Source organism: Mobula hypostoma, chromosome 12 (genome assembly GCF_963921235.1).
Source record: "Mobula hypostoma chromosome 12, sMobHyp1.1, whole genome shotgun sequence".
NCBI classification, from domain to species: domain Eukaryota; kingdom Metazoa; phylum Chordata; class Chondrichthyes; order Myliobatiformes; family Myliobatidae; genus Mobula; species Mobula hypostoma.
Genome location: NC_086108.1, coordinates 14,578,084 through 14,599,711, shown reverse-complemented (window position 1 = coordinate 14,599,711; position 21,628 = coordinate 14,578,084). Strand labels below are relative to the sequence as shown.

The following is a 21,628-nucleotide window of genomic DNA, read 5'->3' as shown; positions in this document are numbered from 1 at the left end:
TTGAAAGATTATCCAATATTACATGTATTTGTTGGAAAAAGTATATGAACCATTGCTTTCAGTAACTGGTGTGACCCCATTGTACAACAATAACTTCAACCAAATGTTTCCAGTAACTGTTGATCAGTCCTGCACATCGGCTTGGAGGAATTTTAGGCCATTCCACTGTACAAAACTGCTTCAACTCTGGGATGTTGCTGGTCTTCCTTACATGAACTGTTTGCTTCAGGTACTTTGACGTTTTTATAGGACTGAAGTCAGGACTTTGACTCGGCCATTCCAAAACACAAATTTTCTTCTTTTTAAAACATTCTGTTGTTGATTTATTCTTGTCCTTCAGATCATTTCTTGTTGCATTATCCAACTTCTATTAAGCTTCAGGTGAAAGACAGCTACCCTGACATTCTCCTATAAAGTGTCTTGATACAATTTTGCATTCATGGTTCCCTCAACGATTGCAAGCTGTCCAGGCCCTGAGAGAGCAAAGCAGTCCCAAACCATGATGCTCTTTCCAGCATGCTTCATAGTTGGGATGAGGTTTTCATGTTGGTGTGCAGTGTCCTTTTTCCCTTCAAACATATCAATGTGCATTTCTGCCAAAAAGTTCAACTTTTGTCTCATCTGTCCAAAGAACATTGTCCCAGAGCATTGTAGAACATACAGGTAGTCTTTTGCTGTTACCGTTGGGTTCTTTTTCACCTCCTTCAGCATTGCACGTTGTGATATTTGCAGGATATTCACTCCTAGGGGGAGTAGCAAGAGTACTGAGTTTCTTCCAGTTGTAGACAATTTCTCTACCTGTGGACTGATGAACACTCTGGTCTTAGGAGTGCTTTTGTAGCCTTTTCCAGTGTCATGCATCACTACAATTCTTTTTTTAAGGTCCTCTGAAAGTTGCTTTAATTGAGACATGGTGTATATAAACAGATCTTTCTTGAAAAGGGCAGGCTCTGTTAGTAACCTGTCTTTGTATATCTTTTTTATAGGGCAGGGGACCTCTGCAACCCACACTTCCAATCTCATCTCATTGACTGGAACACCTGACTCCAAATAGGCATTACCCCAGAGGTTCACATACTTTTTCCAACAAATGCATGTAATATTGGATCATTTTTCTCAATAAATAAATGAACAAGTATGATGTTTTTATCTAGTTTTAGGTTCTCTTTATCTAGCTTTAAGACTTGCATGAAGATCTGATCATATTTTAGATCATATTTATGTGTTGCATATTGTACATTACATATTTGAGTTGAGATACATTCCATATTGAGTTGGAGCTTCTAGAGAAGCAGGGAGGAGTGCAGTGTATTCAATAATTCAGTAATATTTGACTAATACTGTAAATATATTGTTTGATTACGCATTCTGTTTGTTTACATAATTCATTATGGGTTACATGTAAGAAGTATGTGAATGGCATAAGTCACTATACCACCACGTCATATTAAAGCACCTCATTAAAGAAAAACAAAGTTGACAAGTGAATCATAAACACAAGAAATTCTGAAGATGCTAGAAATTCAAAGCAACACACATAAAATGCTGGAAGAACTCAGCAGGTCAGGCAGCGTCTATGAATCAAGTGAATCCCAGCTCCTGAGCTTTTTCTTTTGATTGGTTTCTGGAGTTACAAAACATAGCATGGACCATGGGAGAAAGAGAAGGAAGAGGGGCACCAGAGGAGGTGATAAGCAGGTGAGGAGAAAAGAACAGGTAAGAGGGGAGTCACAATGGGGAACGGAAAAAGAGAAGGAAGGAGGAGAAATGACCAGAAATTGAAGTTCATGCCTTCAGGTTGGATGCTCACAGATGGAATTTGATATAGTGCTCCTCCAACCTGGGAGTGGCCTCATTGTGGTAGTAAAGGAGGCCATGGACAGACATATCAGAATAAGAATGGAGAGTGGAACTTAAATTCACTACAACCACAATTCTGTATTCTGTCTGGGTAGGATCCGACCTGACAACATGAACAACGACACTTCTAATTTGTAGCAATCTTTCCCACCTCTATTTGTTCAGCCTCTCCTCTTATCCTTTCTCCTTACCTACCTATCATCTTCCTCTGGTGCCTATCCTCCTCCTCTTTCTCCCATAGTCCATTCTCTTCTCCTATCTTCTTCAGTCCTTCACCTTTTCCAACTATCACCTCCCAGTTTCTCAATTCATTCCCCCTCCTCTACTCACCTACCTTTCCCCTCACCTGGCTTCACCTATCACCTGCCAGCCTGTACTCTTTCCCCTCCCCACACTTTCTTATTCTGGATTCTTCCTCCTTCCTTTCCAGTCATGATAAAGGGTCTTGGCCTGAAACACTGACTGTTTAACCTCTGCATAGATGCTGAGTTTCTCCAGCATTTTGTGTGTGCTACTCTGGATTTCCAGCATCTGCAGAATCTCTTGTGTTTACCATTGGCAACAGTCCATATATGTACCTCTCATAATTTGTCAAACTTCTGTTAGGTTAGTGACATAGGGAATAACAATTGTTATTGTGAATGACAGAGTGAGTCACTATGAATTACAGTGTGACATTGCGAATGACAGAGTGTACCACTGTGAATTAGGGAGTGTAATAGTACGAATTTCACTGTGTGATAGTGTGAATTAATGTGTATGTGGCATTGTGAATTACAGACTGTGATACTGTGAACTACAGTATGAAACACTGAATTACAGCATGTGACACTGTTTTACAGTGTGGCATTGTGAATAACAGTGTATGACATTGTTTAATTACAAGTGTTACACTGTGAATTATAGCTTGTGACATTGCAAATTACTACTTTTTTAATTGCAGGGTGTTACACTGAGATGTCAAGACCATGATCAATTGTTAACATTTTGAATACTGGAATGGATCATTAGGAAGAGAGTGACAAGTTGTAAAGCATAGCAAAAGTATGTACCAAGTTGACAACTGCAGCATTTGGGGTTTTTGCTTTTGAGTACATTGGCTGAAACATTTTGTCATATTTTTGCAAGTTATTGGTGAGACCGCAGCTGGAATATTGTGTACAGTTCTGTTTTCCTTACTATGGGAAGGATGAGGTTAGGCTTAGAGGATGTAGAAACTACTCACAGATATGTTACTGGGACTGAAGTCCTTGAGTTACAAAAAAAGACTGGATGGGCAAGGACTTTTTACCATTGAGTGTGAAAGGTTAAGGGGTGACCTTATATATAAAATCATGAATGACATCGATAAAGTGGATGGACAGTCTTATTCCAAGGGTAGGGGAGTCTCAGGCTAGAGACCATACATTGTATGAGAAGAGAGGAAGGATTTAAAAAGGGCCTGAGGGGGTAACCTTTTCAAACAGAAGGCCGTGTTTGTATGGAATGAGCTGCCAGTGGAAATTGCAGAGGCAGGTACAATTGCAGTGTTTAAAAGATTTTTAGACAAGTATACGGATAGGAAACATTTAGAGGGAATTGGCCAAACACAGGAAATTGGGACTACCTCAGGCAGATAACTTGGTTGGCCTGGGCTAAGAGGTCTGTTTTCATACTGTGTCACTCTATGGAAATAAAGACCATGGCATATCACTTCCAGCTACAGATTTGTTTGCTTTGCACTGGTGTTGATTTGCGCCAACTAAGTATAATGGTATTACCCTCTGTAAGTGGATGTCTGTGAACCTGAGTTAAACTTTCTTGGATTTAGCTGTTGTATTAAGTATACACCCACCAGCCCAATGATAGAACATAGAACAATACAGCACAGTACAGGCTCTTGGGACCATGACGTTGTACTATGTAGGAAGTAAGGGTTAGATAAATCTTAGTATAGCTTTTAGCTTACTCTAAGATCAATCTAATCCTCCCTTCCTACATAGTCCTCCATTCTTCTATCATCCGTGTGCCTACCTAAGAGTTTTTTAAATGACCCTAATGCATCACCACCCAGGGCAGAGGTTTCCAAACACTTAACCTCTCTGTACAAAAACATACTTCTGACATCCCCCTTCTACATTGCTCCGATCACCTTAAAATTATGATTCCTTGTATTAGACATTTCTCTTTTCCAACAGTAACAGCACCCATTTATCTTCCTTTACAGACTATGATATCAGGCATACTGCTAGTGAAGACTGACACAAAATACTCATTTCGTTCATCAGCCATCTCCTTGCCCCTGTTATTATTTCTCCTGTCTCATTTTCTAGCGGTCCTATATCCACTCTCATTTCTCTTTTATTTTTAACATAATTGAAAAAACTTTTACTATCCACTTTGAGATTATTTGCTAACTTGCTTTCATATTTCATCTTTTCCCTTCTGATGTTTTTTTTTAGTTGTTCTCTGTAGGTTTTTAAAAACTACCCAATCCTCTAACTTCCCACTAATCTTTGCTTTGTTATATGCCCTTTCTTTTGCTTTTACAATAGCTTTGACTTTCCTTGATATAACCAAGGTGGTATAAGCAGGGTTTTATCGAGCTGCATCATCATCTCATGGCTCTTGAACTCAATCCCCTGACTAATGAACCCCAACACACCATACGACTTCTAAACAACCCTATCAAATTGCACGCCAACTTTGAGGAATCTATGAACGTGGATCCTAAGATCTCTCAGTTCCTCCATACTGCTACACTATCACCCCCTAAAAACTAATCACTAGGCTTCAAGACATTGGCCTCAACACCCTCTTGTGCAATTGGAGGATCTGTCCCGGGCCCAGATGTAAGTGCAATTATGAAGAAAGCACGGCAGCACCTCTATTTCCTTAGCTGTTTGCGAAAATTCGGCAGGACATTTAAAACTTAGACAAACGTCTATAGATGTGTGGTGGAGAGTATATTGACTGGTTGCATCATGGCTTAGAAATACTAATGCCCGTGAACGGAAAAAAAGTAGTGGATATGGTCCAGTCACAGGTAAAGCCCTTCCCGTCACTGAGCACCTCTATATGAAAGCAATATCCATTATCAAGGACCACCAGCACCCAGGCCACGCTCTCTTCATGTTACTGCCAACAGCCTCAGGACCTACACCACCAGGTTCAGGAACAGTTTTTACACCTCAACCATCAGGATCTTGAACCAGTGGGGATAACTTCACTCGCCCAGCATTGAAATGTTCCCACAACCTATGCTCTCACTTTCAAGGACTCTTCATCTCATGCTCTCGATATTTATTATTTGTTTATTTATTATGATTATTTATTTTGCATTTGCATAATTTGTCATTTTTTGCACATTGGTTGTCTGTCCGTCCTGTTGGGTGCAATCTTTCATTGATTCTCAGTTTCTTGGATTTACTGAGTATACCCGCAAGAAAACAAATCTCAGGGTTATAGATGGTGACATATGAGTACTTTGATAATAACATTACTTTGAACTGCTAAGAATCCTGCCACTACCACATATTCTGCCTTCAAATTGAACCTTTCAAAGTAAATCACTTCACACTTTTCAGAGAAAGTGATCTGCCTCTATTGCAGCATTCAAGATGCTCACTGAATCCATAAGACCAGATATAAGAGCAGTATTAGGCCATTTGGCCTCATGGCTGATATATTATCCTTCTCAAACCCATTCTCCTGTTTTCTTGTCGTGACCTTTAACATCCTGACCAATCAAGAACATGTCATTCTGGAGGAACATTGTATCATTTTTTAATGCATGCATTTCTAAATGACAATAAACGAGGATTGAGTGTCCTCATAGTCTAATCTAATATCAACCTCTGCTTTAAATATACTCAATGACTTGGCCTCCAGAGCCATCTGTGGCAATGAATTGTACAGATTCACCACGCTCTGACCAAAGAAATTCCTCATTATCACTGTTTTAAAGGGACATCCTTGTGTTTTGTAGCTGTGCCCTCTGATCCTAAATGCCCCTACAATAGTAAACATCCTCTCCATATCCACTCTAACTAGACCTTTCATTTTTTGATAGATTCCAATGAGATCCCCTTTAATTTTTTTAAACTCCAGCAAGCCATCAAATTCTTCTCATATGTTAACTCTTTCATTCCTGGGATTATTCTTGTGAACTTCCTGTTGACCCTCTCAAATGCATGGACATCCTTTCTTAGATATTGGGCCCAAAATTGCTCACATTACTCAAAGTGCAGTCTGACCAATGCCTTAAAAGTCTCAGCATTACATCTTTGCTTTTATATTCTAGTACTCTTGAAATGAATGCTAACATTGCATCTGTCTTCCTCACCACCAACATTTATTCCTCTGCCAAAGTGCAAGATCATTCACTTTCCAACACTATATTCAATCTGCCACCTCTTTGTCCATTTTCCTAATCTGTTCAAATCCTTCTGCAAATTCCCTGCTTCTTCAACACTACTTGCCCCTCCACCTATCTTCATATTGTCCACAAACTTGGCCACAAAGCAACTAATTCCATCATCCAAATCATTGACATATAATATGAAATGAAATAGTCCCAACACCAACCTCTGCGGAACACCACTAGTTACTGGCAACCAACCAGAAAGCACCCCTTTATTCCCACCTGTTGCTTCCTGCCAGTCAGCCAGTTTTCCATTCATGCAAGTACTGTAATACAATGGACTTTTATCTTGTTTAGCAGGGTCATATCTGGCACCTTTACTCTCCTTTGTTTATCCTATTCCCTCAAAGAATTCCAACAGATTTGTCAGTCAAGTTTTCCCCTTAAGGAAACTATGCTGACCTTGGCCTATTTTTTTGTGTCTCCAAGTAAGCCTGATATTAAACACTTTTGTGAAGTTCTCTTAGACCATTTCAATGATTCCCTCTCTAGTCCCATTTCTGACACCATAGAGGTCCTACCTGGTGTGACGAGGGAATCCATGGGTGTCTCCGTGTTTTCACAGTCTATATCAATCTCTGTCTGCTCCTGTGCCTTGTCCTGCTCTATGTCCCTGGAACTGGTGGTCAGCTCCTTCTCTCCTGCGGATGTTTGAGTGGTTTGTAGATCCAGCTGCATGTTTAACAAGCTGGTTTGTTCATTCACCTGCTTGCTGTTCTTTGCATTGTCAACTTTTTCACTCTCAGGCACACTGGTACAGTCTTTCTCCACTTGCCTGCTGGATGAGCTTGTGTCTGCACCAAGAGTTCGATTGGTCGAGCTGTGTGGAGACATGTGAGACCATTTCAGTCAACTTCCTTTCCTCCCTCAACTTCTGCAAGAGTCCCTCACCTTTCTGCTTGTTGGCCTCCATAAGTAAGCTAAGATTTTATAACCTTAAAATGGAGAAGGCTCAAATATAGTTCTGACCATGATAAAGTTGGAATGATTTTGACAGAAAGACAATAGCACAGAACAATATTTACTGTGTTTACAATAAGAATAAACTTATTGACAGATATCATTAGAAGATGTTAGTTCTTGTGGGTGAGCACACATGCTATTCATTATGTACTGTACTATTTCATGTTGATATTTTACAATTAACAGGAGACAATGGGGCCTTGCAGATGTAACTCTCACAGCCATCTGGTTCCTTAAGAAGGGCTGAATGTGAAATGGAGCCTGACTTCACTTCCGCCTGCTGGAGGTAATGGAAGTGCAAGCCAAGTACCCAAGTATGCTAATGGCACCAAAGTGAGTGGCATAGAAAGGGAATAATTAAATGATTACTGGATAGAGAGAATCGCAAAGTTGGTGACAAATGGATCCACCTCAGGCAGAAGTGCGTTTATCCATGTCGGACGTCATAAGGACAGGAGAGAGTACTTTATAACTGGTGAGCAGTCGGGAACCAGTGGTGAGAGGGGAAGGTGGGTTGATCATTAAAATTGGCTGGTGCAGACAGTAAGCATAAAAACAGATTTAAACAGATTAGAATTCTCTAGTCCTGCACCCCTGGGACCTGACTGGTGTCAGACCACAGAAATTGCCCCAGATCATCATCCTCTGACCAGGGGCCACAGAGTTATACAGCTTGGAAACAGACTCTTTGGCCCAGCTCATCCATGTCAATCGTGATGTCTGCCTGAAATAGTGCTCGTCCCATTTGCCTGCATTTAGCCCATATCCCTCTAAACCAGGGGATTCCAGCCTGGGGCCCACCAATCCCTTGCTTAAAGATATTGGTGTATGACATTAAAAAAAAGGCTAGGAACTCCTGCTCTAAGCCTTTCCTCTTCATGTACTGTCCAAGTGTTGTTATTGTACCTGCTTCAGCCATTTTTTCTGGCAGTTCATTCCATATACCCACCACCCTCTGGGAGGAAAAAATTACCCCTCAAGTTGTTTTTAAATCCCCTATCACCTAAAATCTATGCCCTCTAAAAGAGTGAGATGGGGAGGAGGAGGAGGAAAAGAAGGTAGTAGGAAGACAGGAGGAGTGCAAGGAGGAAGAAGGATTGAGGGAGAGTAAAGGGAATGGGGTAGGCAGTTCGAGGAGGGAGAGGATGTAGGGAAAAGAAGGTAGTAGGAAGACAGGAGGAGTGCAAGGAGGAAGAAGGATTAAGGGAGAGTAAAGGGAATGAGGGGTAGGCAGTGGGAGGAGGGAGAGGATGTAGGGAAAAGAAGGTGATGATGGAGGGAAATAGAGAGAAGGAAGGAGAGGGAAATGGGAAGAAAATGAGGCATCATGCTGTCCCTGTTCAAACTTGGATAGACTAGTTCGGGAAGTGTGGCACACTGTGGGCCTGTCAGCTACCGCTTGACAATTTGACAAGTGGTCCTGGAAGATACGAATGTAAAATCTCTTTCAGGCATTGCCAACCTTGTGTGTGGCTTCCCTTGCCAAGAGAATGCCTTCATTGGCTGTTGAGCATCTTTCCCCTCGGGGCCATGGGTGGACTGGCTGCTCTCCTGCTCCTCAGGAAGTCGCTGCAGTAGCCCCTCCTCCTTGCTCTTGCTGGCCCGGTGGCTGAGAGTGGTCTCGGCGCTCTCCTCCAGCCCTAGTTTTGCTTCCTTATAGAGAGACCTGTACCTCCTCTTGGCCCTGACAGGTTCGGCCATTCTGAAGCTCTGCCTAGCCTCAATGCTGCGGCTGAGAGCTCGGCCCTGCCGGTGGTCCTGATCTCCATTCACTTTTATTGAGGCGTCTTCCTTGCTTGGATCTGCTGGCTGCCAGTTATTGCGGAGTGACCGACTTTTGAAGGTTTCTCGCTTGCCGCCCTCTCCCAGCTGATCGGTGTCCCTGGCCTGCAGGTCACCCAGCCGCCAGAGACTTTCGCCTTCGAAGATCCTGGAACGATGCCTCCGGTACCTGCTGCCCTCCAGCCCCTGCAGTGCTTCGGCAAAGAGAGCCTCACGGCTGCTCATCTGCATCCGTCGCCTCAGCTGACTGGTTCTGGCCTCCCATATAGACATGTGCTTGTGCCTCCGGAATTCCCTCCTGGAAGATGCACGAAAGGCAATAAGGGCAATGAATAACTGTACAGTATACACACAGCACAAATGACACAATGCAAGGGATCTCCATACCTCCCCTCACATCTCACATCTCATGTTTGTTCCTAGTCTTTGTTTTCTAGTTGTGAACTCACATCATTTCCTCGGACTTACTTTACGAACACACAACAGAACAGCACAGGAATTGTCCCTTTGGCCCACCATGACAGTGCCAAGCATATTGCCAAATAAACTATGCCTTCTGCCTGTACATGATCCATATCCCTGCATTTCCTGTGTATTCATCTAATAGCCTCCCAAATGCCACCACCGTCTGCTGCCACAATCACCCCAACAGTCTGTCCAGGTACTCACCACTTCTGCATATTAAAAACTTGCCCTATTCATCTCCTTTCACCTTAAATATGGTATTTACCCTGGGAAAAAGATCCTGGCCGTCTCTCTAACTATGACTTTCATAATTTTATAAACTTTTATCAATTCCCTTCAGCCTCCAGTGCCTGAGAGAAAACAACCTAAGTTTATTCAAAGCAACACTCACAACACGCTGGAGGAACTCAGCAGGTCGGGCAGCATCCGTGGAAAAGATCGGTTGACGTTTCGGGCCGGAACCCTTCGTCAGGCCCGAAACGTCGACCGATCTTTTTCACGGATGCTGCCCGACCTGCTGAGTTCCTCCAGCATGTTGTGAGTGTTACTTTGACCCCAGCATCTGCAGATTATTTTGTGCCAAGTTTATTCAACCCCCCTTTATGGCTCATACCATTTAATACAGGTAGCACCTTGGCACACACAGCAGAGCTCATCAATATAAAATAATTAAGCCTACAAAACTGCAAGGTTTAGTGGTGTGGGGGGGAATGGCAGCACAAGGTGCAACCTACATAAGTCAAGATCAAACCTAGATTGATGTAGCACTCATGGCTGCATCACTGTGCTACCTGACAGAATTACATGTGTGTGAAAGTTGCCATCACGTTGTAGACATGTTTCTGGGATAACATAACCTCTCACTAACATTCCAGGATATGCGAAATCTCCACTCAGATTCTCGTATCTGAGAGACTCAAATCTCTTTTCTCAAATTCCTGTATCCAGGACACACAAATCCCTTTCTCACTTATCATTTTGTCATGTAAAGTTAATCGTAATTTGCCACACTTCCAACTTAATGTACTCTTTCCCTTCTCTAAAAACTTTTGTAAATGTAAACATGATTTGACAGTATTGATACCTGTCATGTGCTGATTGTTACATCATTAGTAATGATAATTGTTGACTAATTATCAAGAATTTGAGAAATTATACCTCTAATAGCACCTGAACTAGGGGAGTAGGACAACTGGCTTCTGGGGCCTGCTCAACGTTTAATAAGATCGAGGCCCATACTGATGTAATTCTAGCTTCACATTCCTGTCTATCACAGGATCGTCACACAATACTTGGAATATTTTGAGCCCTGTATCAAAGGAAAGACATGCTGGCCCTGGAAAAAGGTCCAGAGGAGGTTCAGAAAAATGATTCAAGGAATGAGGAATATTTGATGTCTCTCAATGAAGTTCAGAACAATGAGTGGGAGGACTTGTTGAAAGCCAGGGTAAGTCCTAATTAGAATGGACATAGAGAAGATATTTCAATAAGTAGAAGAGTCCAGCATTCAGCCTCAGAATAAAGGCACTGAGATTAGGTGAATTCTTTTCAGCCTGAGCATGATTAATCTGTGGAATTTGTTGCCACAGACAGCTGTGCAGGCCAAGTCATTGGATGTACCTAAGACAGAGAATGTTAAGGGGGAAAGCTGGGAAAACGGGGTTGAGATCTAAAAAAAATAGCCATTATTAAATGGTGTAGCAGACTCAATGGGCCGATTGACCTAATTCTGCTTCTATATCTGCTGGTATTATCACCAGTGATTTTTCATCTCTTTGCTTAACAAGAGCCTATTTACCACTATGTTACACAATATTCAAGGACTCTGCTTCCATTCTCCTTTGAGGAAGAGAGGCCCAAACATTCATGACCATCTGAGAAAAAGAATCTCACCTCACAACTCTTAAATAGCTGATGCTTTCTTTCAAACAGTGACCCCCTCCATCCAACCCCAACTGGCCACCCTTTTGGGCTTTGTCCATAAGTCCAAAAGATATAGGAGCAGAATTGGGCCATTTGGTCTATTGCGTCTACTCCGCCATTTCATCATGGCTGATACAATTTTCCTCTCAGCCCCAATCTCCTGCCTTCTCCATCTATTCCTTCATGCCCTGTATCTATCAACCCTTGCCTTAAATATACATAAAGGCTTGCCTCCACAGCTGCCTGTGGCAAAAAAATCCACAGATTCACTACTCTCTGGCTAAAGAAATTCCTCCTCATCTCCATTCTATTCTGAGACTGTGTCCTCTGGTCTTAGACTCTCCCACCACAGAAAATATCCTCTCCATATCCACTCTATCAAGGCCTTTCACCATTCAATAGGTTTCAATTAGGTCAGCCCTCACTCTTCTGAATTCTAATAAATACAGGCCCAGAGCCATCAAACACTCTTCATACAACAAGCCATTCAATCCTGGAATCATTTTCATGAACCTCCTTTGAACCTTCACCAGTTTTAGCATATTCTTTCAAGAGAGGGGACCCAAAACTACTCACAATACTCCAAAACTCAGTGCTCTATAAAGTCTCAACATTACATCTTTGCTTTTATATTCTAATTCTCTTGAAATGAATGCTAACATCGCATTTGCCTTCCTCAACCTGCAAATTAACCTTTTGGGAATTCTGCACAAGGACTCCCAAGTCCCTTTGTGCCTCAAATTTTTGTATTTTCTCTCAAATTAGAAAATAGTTTACCCTTTCATTTCTTCTATGAAAGTGCATGACCATAAACTTCTCAACACTATATTCCATCTGCCATTTCTTTGCCCATTCTCCTAATCTGTCGGTCCTTCTGTAGCCTCTCTACTTCCTCAAAACTACTTACCCCTCCTATCTTCATATCGTCTGCAAACTTTCCAATAAAGCCATCAACTCCATCAAGCAAATCATTGACATATAATGTAAAAAGAACTGATCCCAACACAGAACCCAGTGGAATACCAGTAGTTAACAGCAGCCAGTCAGGAAAGGCTCCCTTTATTCTTACTCTTTGCCTCCTGCTAATCAGCCACTACTTTATCCATGCTAGAATCTTTCCTGTAATACCTTGTGCTTGTAACTTGTTCAGCTTCCTCATGTGTTGCACTTTGTCAAAGGTCTTCTGAAAAACCAAGTACACAACATCAATCTATTCTCCTTTGTCTATCCTGCTTGTTATTTCTTCAAAGAATTCCAACAGATTTGTCAGACAAGATTATCCCTTGAGGAAACCATGCTGACTATGGCCTATTTTATCAGGTGCCTCTAAGTACTGTGAGACTTCGTCCTGAATAATCAACTCCAATATCTTCCCAACCACTGAGGTCCGATTAATTGGCCTATAGTTTCCTTTCTTCTGCCTCTCTCCATTCTTGAAGAGTGGGGCACATTTGTGATTTTCCAGTATTCTGGAACCATTCCAGAATCTAGTGATTCTTAAAAGATCATTATTAATGCCTCCCCAATCTCTTCAGCCATCTCTTTCAGAACCCAGGGGTGTACACTATCTGGTCCAGGTGACTTATCTACCTTCAGACCTTTCAGTTTCCCAAGAACCATCTCTCTAGAAATAGTAACTTCACGTACTTCATGACCCCTAACACCTGGAACCTCCATCATATTGCTGGTGTCTGAGAGAAGCAGGCAGATGGATGATGGATAAATGAAGAAAAAAGGGCATGTGGAGTGAGGTGGGGGAGGGGAAGGCAAAGATAGACAGCTACTGGAGGGGGTGAAGCAGCAACATAGAGGGCTACTAGTGCTGGTCTCTGATCAGATGCTCCTCCTGCAAGATATAGGAAGTCAAGGAACCTCACAATCTCTCTGGTGACTACTCGTATAGGAAGTGCACCCAACTGCAGCTCTTGTCAGACTGGGTCAAGGAACTGGAGCTGGGGTTGGATGTACTCAGGATCATTCAGGAAGTTGAGAGCTTCATAAATGCGAACTTTACTGATATGGTCATATAGATGGGTGGCCACCAGAAGTAAGAGGAGTGACAATTCCCCTCACTCCTTTGGATACTGTTGAGAGGGGCTGTTCTTTTAGGGGCTAGTAGCAGCAGCCAGGTTCTATGACCAACGCTGAGGAAAGCCGTCTGACAGGCTGATAGTGATAAGAGACTTAACGATGAAGGGAAAAGATAGGAGATTCTGTGGCCGCAGAACTAACCCCAGGACAGTGTGCCAGGGTTAAGCACGGTCAAGATGGTGTACCTGAGTGAGTTCAGAACATTCTCGAAGAGGAGGGTGAACAGCCAGAGGTCGTTGTACATGTTGAAAGAAACAATATAGGTAGAACAACAAAGGCAGGTGTCTGGCATGAGTCTCAGAAGGGAAGGGGCAGAAGAAGAGCTCAGTGTTGATAGGGGGTTCAATAGTTAGACAGGGGGAGACAGGAGATTCTGCAGCTGTGAAAGAGACATCCAGATGGTATGTTGCCTCCCAGGTAACAAGGTCAGGAATGTCTCAGATCAGGTCCACAGCTTTCTAAAGGGAGAGGGTGAGTAGCTAGAAGTTAAGGTACATGAAGTACCTTAAGCTAGAAGTTAAGTGGCATGCAAAAGTTTGGGCACACCTGGTCAAAATTTCTGTTACTGTGAATAGCTAAGTGAGTAAAAGATGAACTGATTTCCAAAAGGCATAAAGTTAAAGATGACACATTTCTTTAATATTTTAGGCAAGAAAACTTTATTTCCATCTTTTACAGTTTCAAAATAACAAAAAAGGAAAAGGGCCCAAAGCAAAAGTTTGGGCACCCTGCATGGCAGTACTTAGTAACACCCCTTTTGACAAGTATCACAGCTTGTAATTGCTTTTTGTAGCCAGCAAAGAGTCTTTCAATTCTTGTTTGGGGGATTTTTGCCCACTCTTCCTTACAAAAGGCTTCTAGTTCTGTGAGATTCTTGGGCTGTCTTGCATGCACTGCTCTTTTGCGGTCTATCCACAGATTCTTGATGATGTTTAGGTCAGGGGACAGTGAGGGCCATGGCAAAACCTTCAGCTTGCGCCTCTTGAGGTAGTCCATTGTGGATTTTGAAGTGTGTTTAGGTTCATTATCCTGTTGTAGAAGCCATCCTCTTTTCATCTTCAGCTTTTTTACAGATGGTGTGATGCTTGCTTCCAGAATTTGCTGGTATTTAATTGAATTCATTCTTCCCTCTACCAGTAAATGCTCCCCATGACACTGGCTGCAACACAAGCCCAAAGCATGATCGATCCACCCCCATGCTTAACAGTTAGAGAGGGATTCTTTTCATGAAATTCTGTACCCTTTTTTCTCCAAACATACCTTTGCTCATTATGGCCAAAAAGTTCTATTTTAACTTCAACAGTCCAAAGGACTTGTTTCCAAAATGAATCAGGCTTGTTTAGATGTCCCTTTGAACCTTTTGAATTGAACTTTTTGGCTGCAATGAGCAAAGGTATGTTTGGAGAAAAAAGGGTGGAGAATTTCATGAAAAGAACACCTCTCCAACTGTTAAGCATAGGGGTGGATCGATCATGCTTTGGGCTTGTGTTGCAGCCAGTGGCACGGGGAACAGTTACTGGTAGAGGGAAGAATGAATTTAATTAAATACCAGCAAATTCTGGAAGCAAACATCACACCATCTGTAAAAGAAAAAAAGCTGAAGGTGAAAAGAGGATGGCTTCTACGACAGGATAATGAACTTAAATACACCTCAAAATCCACAATGGACTACCTCGAGAGGTGCAAGCTGAAGGTTTTGCCATGGCCCTCACTGTCCCCTGACCTAAATATTATCGAGAATCTGTGGATAGACCTCAAAAGAGCAGTGCATGCAAGATGGCCCAAGAATCTCACAGAACTAGAAGCCTTTTGTAAGGAAGAATGGGCGAAAATCCCCCAAACAAGAATTGAAAGACTCCTAGATGGCTACAATAAGTGTTTACAAGCTGTGATACTTGCAAAGAGGGTGTTACTAAGTACTGACCATGCAGGGTGCCCAAATTTTTGCTTCGGGCCCTTTTCCTTTTTTGTTATTTTGAAACTGTAAAAGATGGAAATTAAAAAGTTTTCTTGCTTAAAATATTAAAGAAATGTGTCATCTTTAACTTTATGCCTCTTGGAAATCAGTTCATCTTTTACTTGCTTAGCTATTCACAGAACAGGAATTTTGACCAGGGGTGCCCAAACTTTTGCATACCACTGTATTTGTACCGATGACATGGATAGGAAAAAGGATAAAGTCCTGATGAAAGAATATGGGTAGAAAGCTGAAAAGCAGAACCTCAATGGTAGTATCCCTGGATTCCAGCCTGTGCCACATGCCAGTGATTGTTAGAATAGGATGATTTGATAGATGAATGTGTGGCTGAGGAATTTGTGCAGGGGGCAGAGTTTCAGATTTGTGGACTATTGGGATCTCTTCTGGGGAAGGTATGACCTGTACAAAAATGATGGCTTACACCTGAAATTGAGGGCGACCAATATCCCCGTGGACAGATTTGCTAGAACCTTTAGACTAGATTGGCAGGGGATAGGAACCACAATGACAGGTCGGAGAATGGGGCAGTTGGCAGCAGGTAGACACTGCACGTAGAGAGACTTTGAGGAAGGATAAGCAGTTGATAGAGCAACATTTTGATCAGTATGATGGGTTGAAGTATGCCTATCTTAATGCATGAGGTATCAGAAACAAGGGTGATGAACTTAGAGTATGGGATAGTACATGGTAGTGCTCAACCTGCATGTTAACTTTTAGGGGATCCAGCACAAGGACTCCCAAATCCCTTTGCTCCTCTGATCTTTGAATTCTCTTCCCATTTAGAAGACAGACCCTACTTTTATTCCTTCAACCAAAGTGCATGACCAAATAAATTCCCTATGCTATATTCCATCTGCCACTTTTTTGCCCAATCTCCCAATCCGTCTAATTCCTTCTGCAGACTCCCTGTTTCCTCAGTTACATGCTCCTCCACCTATTTTTGTATCGTCTGCAAGCTTGGCCAGAAAACCATTAATTCTCTCATCCAAATCATTGACATAAAATGTGAAAAGAAGCAGTTCTAATACCAACCTCTGTGGAACACTATTTGTCACAAGCAACCAACCAGAACAGGCCCCCTTTTCCAACTCTTTGCCTCCGGCCAATCAGCTAATCTTCTATCCATGTTAGTATTTTTCCTGTATTACCATGGGCTCTTATCTTGCTAAGCAGCCTGCTGTGCGGCACCTTGTCAAAGACCTTCTGAAAATCCAAGTAAACAACATCCACTGACTCTCCTTCGTCCATCCTGCCTGTTACTTCCTCAAAGATTTCCAACAGATTTGTCAGGCAAAACTTCCTCATAAGGAAACCATCCTGACTTTGGCCTACTTCATGCACCTCCAAGTACCCAGAGTCCTCATCCTTAACAACGGATTCCAACATCTTCCCAACAACTGAAGACAGGTTAATTGGCCTATAATTTCCTTTCTTCTGCATCCCTCCCTTCTTAAGAGTGCAGTGACATTTGCAATTTTTCAGTCCTCCAGAACCATTCCAGAAAAGAGTAATTCTTGAAAGATCATTACTAATCCCTCCATAAGCTCCTCAGCTACCTCATTCAGAACTCTGGGTGTGCTCAATCTGGTCCAGGTGACTTATCTACCATCACGACTTTTCAGCTTTCCAAACACATTCTACTTAGTAATAGCAACTACCCTCACTTCTGCCCCCAGACGCTCTCCAACTTCTGGTATACTGCTAGTGTCTTCCGCAGTGGGGACTGATGCAAAATACTTATTGTTCGTCCGCCATTTCTTTGTCCCCCAGTACTACCTCTTCAGCGTCATTTTCCAGCCGTCTGATATCCGCTCTTGCCTCTCTTTTACACTTTATATTTATTTTAGTATCCCCTTTGATATTTTTGGCTAGCTTACCTGCATAATTCATCTTTTCTCTCCTTATGGTTTTTTTAGTTGCCTATGGTTGTTTCTTAAAAGCTTCCCAATCCTCTAACTTTTGCTACATTATATGTCTTCTCTTTTGCTTTAATGCTGTCTTTTATTTCCCTTGTCATTCACAGATGCCTTGTCCACTCTTTTGAATATTCCTTCATTTTTAGCATGTATCTAACCTGCACCTTCTGAATTGCTTCCACAAACTCCAGCCATTGCAATGTTGCCATCATCCCTTCTAGTAATCCCTTCCAATCAACTTTGGCCAGCTCCTCTGTCATGCCTCTGCAATTCCCTTTACTCCTCTGCAATACTGAGACAATTATTACACAATACCCAAAAAAGAATTGCCATTCAACCACAGCTGCTCGAAAAAGCCATCTGGAAGGCAATCTACAAATTCCCCCTCTTGGGATCCAACACCAACCTGATCTTTCCAATCCACCTGCACACTGAAATCCACCATGACTATCCTTACATTGCCTTTATTACTTGACTTTTCTACTTCCCACATACTGCTTACTAGAAGACTGTGACAGTGTGTGCAGGGAGTGGATAGAACCAGGAGGAGAAGGGGATGAAAATAGGTTGGAGGGAAGGGCAGTGGGAAAGGGAATAGAAATGGGAGGAGGATTTGGGAAGAGGAAGATGGGTAGAGAGACAGGGGAAGAGAGGGAGTGAGGGAGAGAGAGAGAAAGAAAAATGGAGACACACCATTAGGAGGGAGGGAGGGGTTATTTTATTAAGTGTGTATTAATGTTTCTTCCACTCACTCCGTAGAGGGGAACCCTGGGGCAGACATGGGGCTGACTTCTTTTGCCTTCTGCAGAGCATGTTTCTGGTTGATGGCTTCCTCCTCTTCCTGCTCCTCCTGGAACAAAGGTGAAATGCCATGAATCTTTGGTGTCCTTAACTTTCATAACCTAGACAGGAATGTTCAATCAGAAATAAGGAAGAGCCTCCTGCACCTCTATCTTGATGTATAGGAATAGAATTCAAAGTGTTCTTCCTCAGAATAGTGCCATGAGTTATTTTACAAACACAGATTGTAGCTGTGATCTTTACTTATAACTGACAGAGCAACAATCATCCATTCCTCCCCAAGTGTGAAGTACTGCCTTGCTACGTTCCCTTTGATATGCTGCACTCCCTCAATACTGCCCCACAGTATTAACCTCTCTCAATACTGCACCACTCACAGTATGACTCTCCCTCGATATGCCCCACTCACAGCATGACTCTCAGACAATGCTGCCCCACACAGTATGGCTCTTTCTCAGTACTGCCCCACAGTATTACTCTCTCAATACTGCTCCACTGACACTGTGACTCTCCCTCAATACTGCTGCACAGTATGGCCTCCCCTCAGTACTGCTCCACTGACAGTATGACGCCATCAATACTGCCTCACTCACAGTAAGACTCTCCCTTAGCACTGCCCCTCCCAAAGAGCAGTGTTGTAGCAGAACTGCCCCTGTGGCACTGCAGAACAGCTTCATGATGAATTGGTGTCAGACTAAATTAGATGTTCAATTTGAAATAGAACTCAAACCCACTATGTCTGACTAAATCAGCATAATTTCAATCACTATAGTGAACAGTGATTCAAATACCCGTAAATAGGAATAATTGTAACTTGTATTTGAAACTAGTACCAGCATCAGTCTTCTAAATTGTCTGGATTTGATCAAAACAGGCCTGAAAGTGTGAAATCAAAGAAATAATCTGCATTGTTTGACCCATAAAGTACCCAAGGCTAGTCTGCATTGCATGAGTCTTTACAGCATCCTCACCCCCAGTATGTATTGTATGGAATCTATATGGTATCTTCACTCAGTCTGTATTTTATAGAATCAATGCTTTCAGCAGAATGAGAGATCAGAGAGATAGAGAGGGGCTGAACTTTGAGCCTAGATCAGTACAGGGACCTATGGAGTTGCAGCTTTAACAGGGACTTGGTTAAGAGAAGGAGAGGAACGGATGCCAATGTTCCAGTGTTTCAATGTTGTAGAAAAGATTGCGAGGGAGGTAAGGGGGGGGGGGGTGGAGGTTGCACTATTAATATCACAGCCGCACTCAGTGGACATGATGGAAGGCTCATCCACTGAGTCGATGCGGTTAGGACTCAAAAATAGGAAGGGTGCAATCACTCTGATGGGATTGTACTACAGACCCTCCAATAGCCATCAGCACATTCAGGAACAGATATGCAGGCAGATTAGGGAAAGCTGTAAAACGGATAGGGTTGTTGTCATGGGGGACCTCAACTTCTCTAAAATAAACAGGAACCTTCTGAGTTCAAATGCTTTAGATGGGGCAAAATTTGTTAGGTGCACCTAGGAGTGTTTCTTAAATCAACATGTAGATGGTCCAAAAAAAAGGAGGGGCTGTACTGGATCTGCTGTTGGGTAATGAGCCTGGCCAGGTGAGTAACCTTTCAGTAGGTGAGCAGTTGGGGAACGGCGACCTCGAGTCCTTAAAGTTTAAGAAAACTGCAGATGAGGATAAACCTGGATCTTGCAGGAGAGTGTTAAATTGTAGCAGGGCAAATTACAAGAGCATTAGGCAGGAACGAGGGACAGTTAGCTGGAAACAGCTGTTCTTGGGCGTCCACATCCAACATGTGGAGAGTGTTTAAAGACCAACTGCACAGAGTACAGGACGGGTATGTTCCAGTAAGAAGAAAGAGTAAGGATAACAAGATAAGAGAACCTTAGATGTTAAATCAACAAGAAGGAGGCAAGGTTTAAAGTGTCGGAAGCTGGAAACAAACACTGCTCTTGAGGAATATAAAGAACCCAAAAAACTCTACAAGGGAATTAGATAGGCCAGGAGGGGATGAGAAAGTCCTTGGCAAGTAAGATTAAAGAGAATTCTAAAGAATTATACATGCATCAAGAGCAAGAGGATAAATATTGGAGGGTAGGACTAATCAAGGATAAGGGGGGAACATTTACTTGGATGTGGAGGATGTGGGTGAGGTCCTTCATGAGTACTTTTCATCAGTATTTACCAAGGAGAAGGACATGGACGTTAGGGAGATGAGTGCTGAGCTATGCTCGAGCATTTTGAGGTTAAGAGCGTTAAGTTGGATAAGTCTCACAGGCCTGATGGGATATAGCCCAGGTTATTGATAGAGGCAAGAGAAGAGATCTTGACCAATATCTTTGTGTCCTCACTAGTCACAGGAGAGGTCCTGGAGGAAATCAGAAATCAAATGGCCAACATTGTGGGTTGAAGGAACTGTTTGTGAGCTGTACTGTTGTATGTTCTATGTAGTACCCTCACTCAATCTATTTATACTATATCTATAATGGAATTAATCAGTATCTTCACCCAGTCTGTACTGTATATAATCTACATATGCAGTATTCAGACCCTGGTATGTATTGTCATAATTCTGTATAGTGCCTCAGTTCCATTTGTATTGTTGGGAATCTGTTAAGTGTTTCTGTTGCAGCTTGATATAAAGCCATGGCATTGAAGAGCACAGGATCATGCCCTTCATTCACCACATCTGTGCCGACCACAGCACCCATCTTTACTGACCCTGCATTCACACAAAGATTCCTTTTCTTAAAGTTCTTGGTATTTCAAGTGTTTGTCTAGATGTTCCTTTACATGTTGTGAGACTACCTAATGCCACCTTTGACACTTCGATTGTAACTTAAACCACCCTCTGGTTGAAAATAGATCTCCTTCAGATCCCCTCCAACTCACCTAACTCTCACCTTCAAACTATGCCTTCCAGCCTGAGACACCCCCACCATTGGGAAAAAAAAAAGTCTTACTATTGACTCTATCAATCACACACAAAATTCTGTGTGTACCTATTACGTCTACCCTCAGTCTCTGCTTCAGGGAAAACAATCCCAGCTTATCCAGTGTCTTCTTATAGCTGAGACATTCCATCCAATGCATGCTGCAATTCTCCTCTGCACTCTCTCCAGTGCAATCATATCTGTCCCATGGTGTGGTGACTAGAACTGCACACAATACTCCAGCTGTGGCCTGACACACAATGAATTTATAATATGATATCTCAGCTCTTATATGCTGTGCTATAGCTGATGAGGGCAAGCATCTCATATTGTGTTTTTCAGCTTTCCATCCACCTGTGAAGCTACTTTCATTGATTTATGGACGTGTGCCTCAGGATTCAGAAAGGCCTAGCATTTACTGTATATCTCCTGCCCTCATTTTCCCTCTCAAAATATTTGTGTTGGAATTAAATTGGATCTGCCAATGTTCTACCCAACCTTCCATCTG

The 21,628-nt window shown here is 42.4% G+C and overlaps 1 protein-coding gene across 1 annotated transcript in view; it reads right to left on the bottom strand.

Moving 5' to 3' along the window:
• LOC134354620 (probable voltage-dependent R-type calcium channel subunit alpha-1E) overlaps positions 1-21,628 on the bottom strand; it is a 484,959-nt gene that overhangs the window by 183,684 nt on the left and 279,647 nt on the right. Inside the window, exons 17-19 of the mRNA XM_063063634.1 lie at positions 18,133-18,230; positions 8,688-9,305; positions 6,784-7,082 (exon numbers count right to left, since the gene is read on the bottom strand). Coding sequence (XP_062919704.1) covers positions 6,784-7,082; positions 8,688-9,305; positions 18,133-18,230 — 1,015 coding nt within the window. The remainder of the gene's footprint in view (positions 1-6,783; positions 7,083-8,687; positions 9,306-18,132; positions 18,231-21,628) is intronic.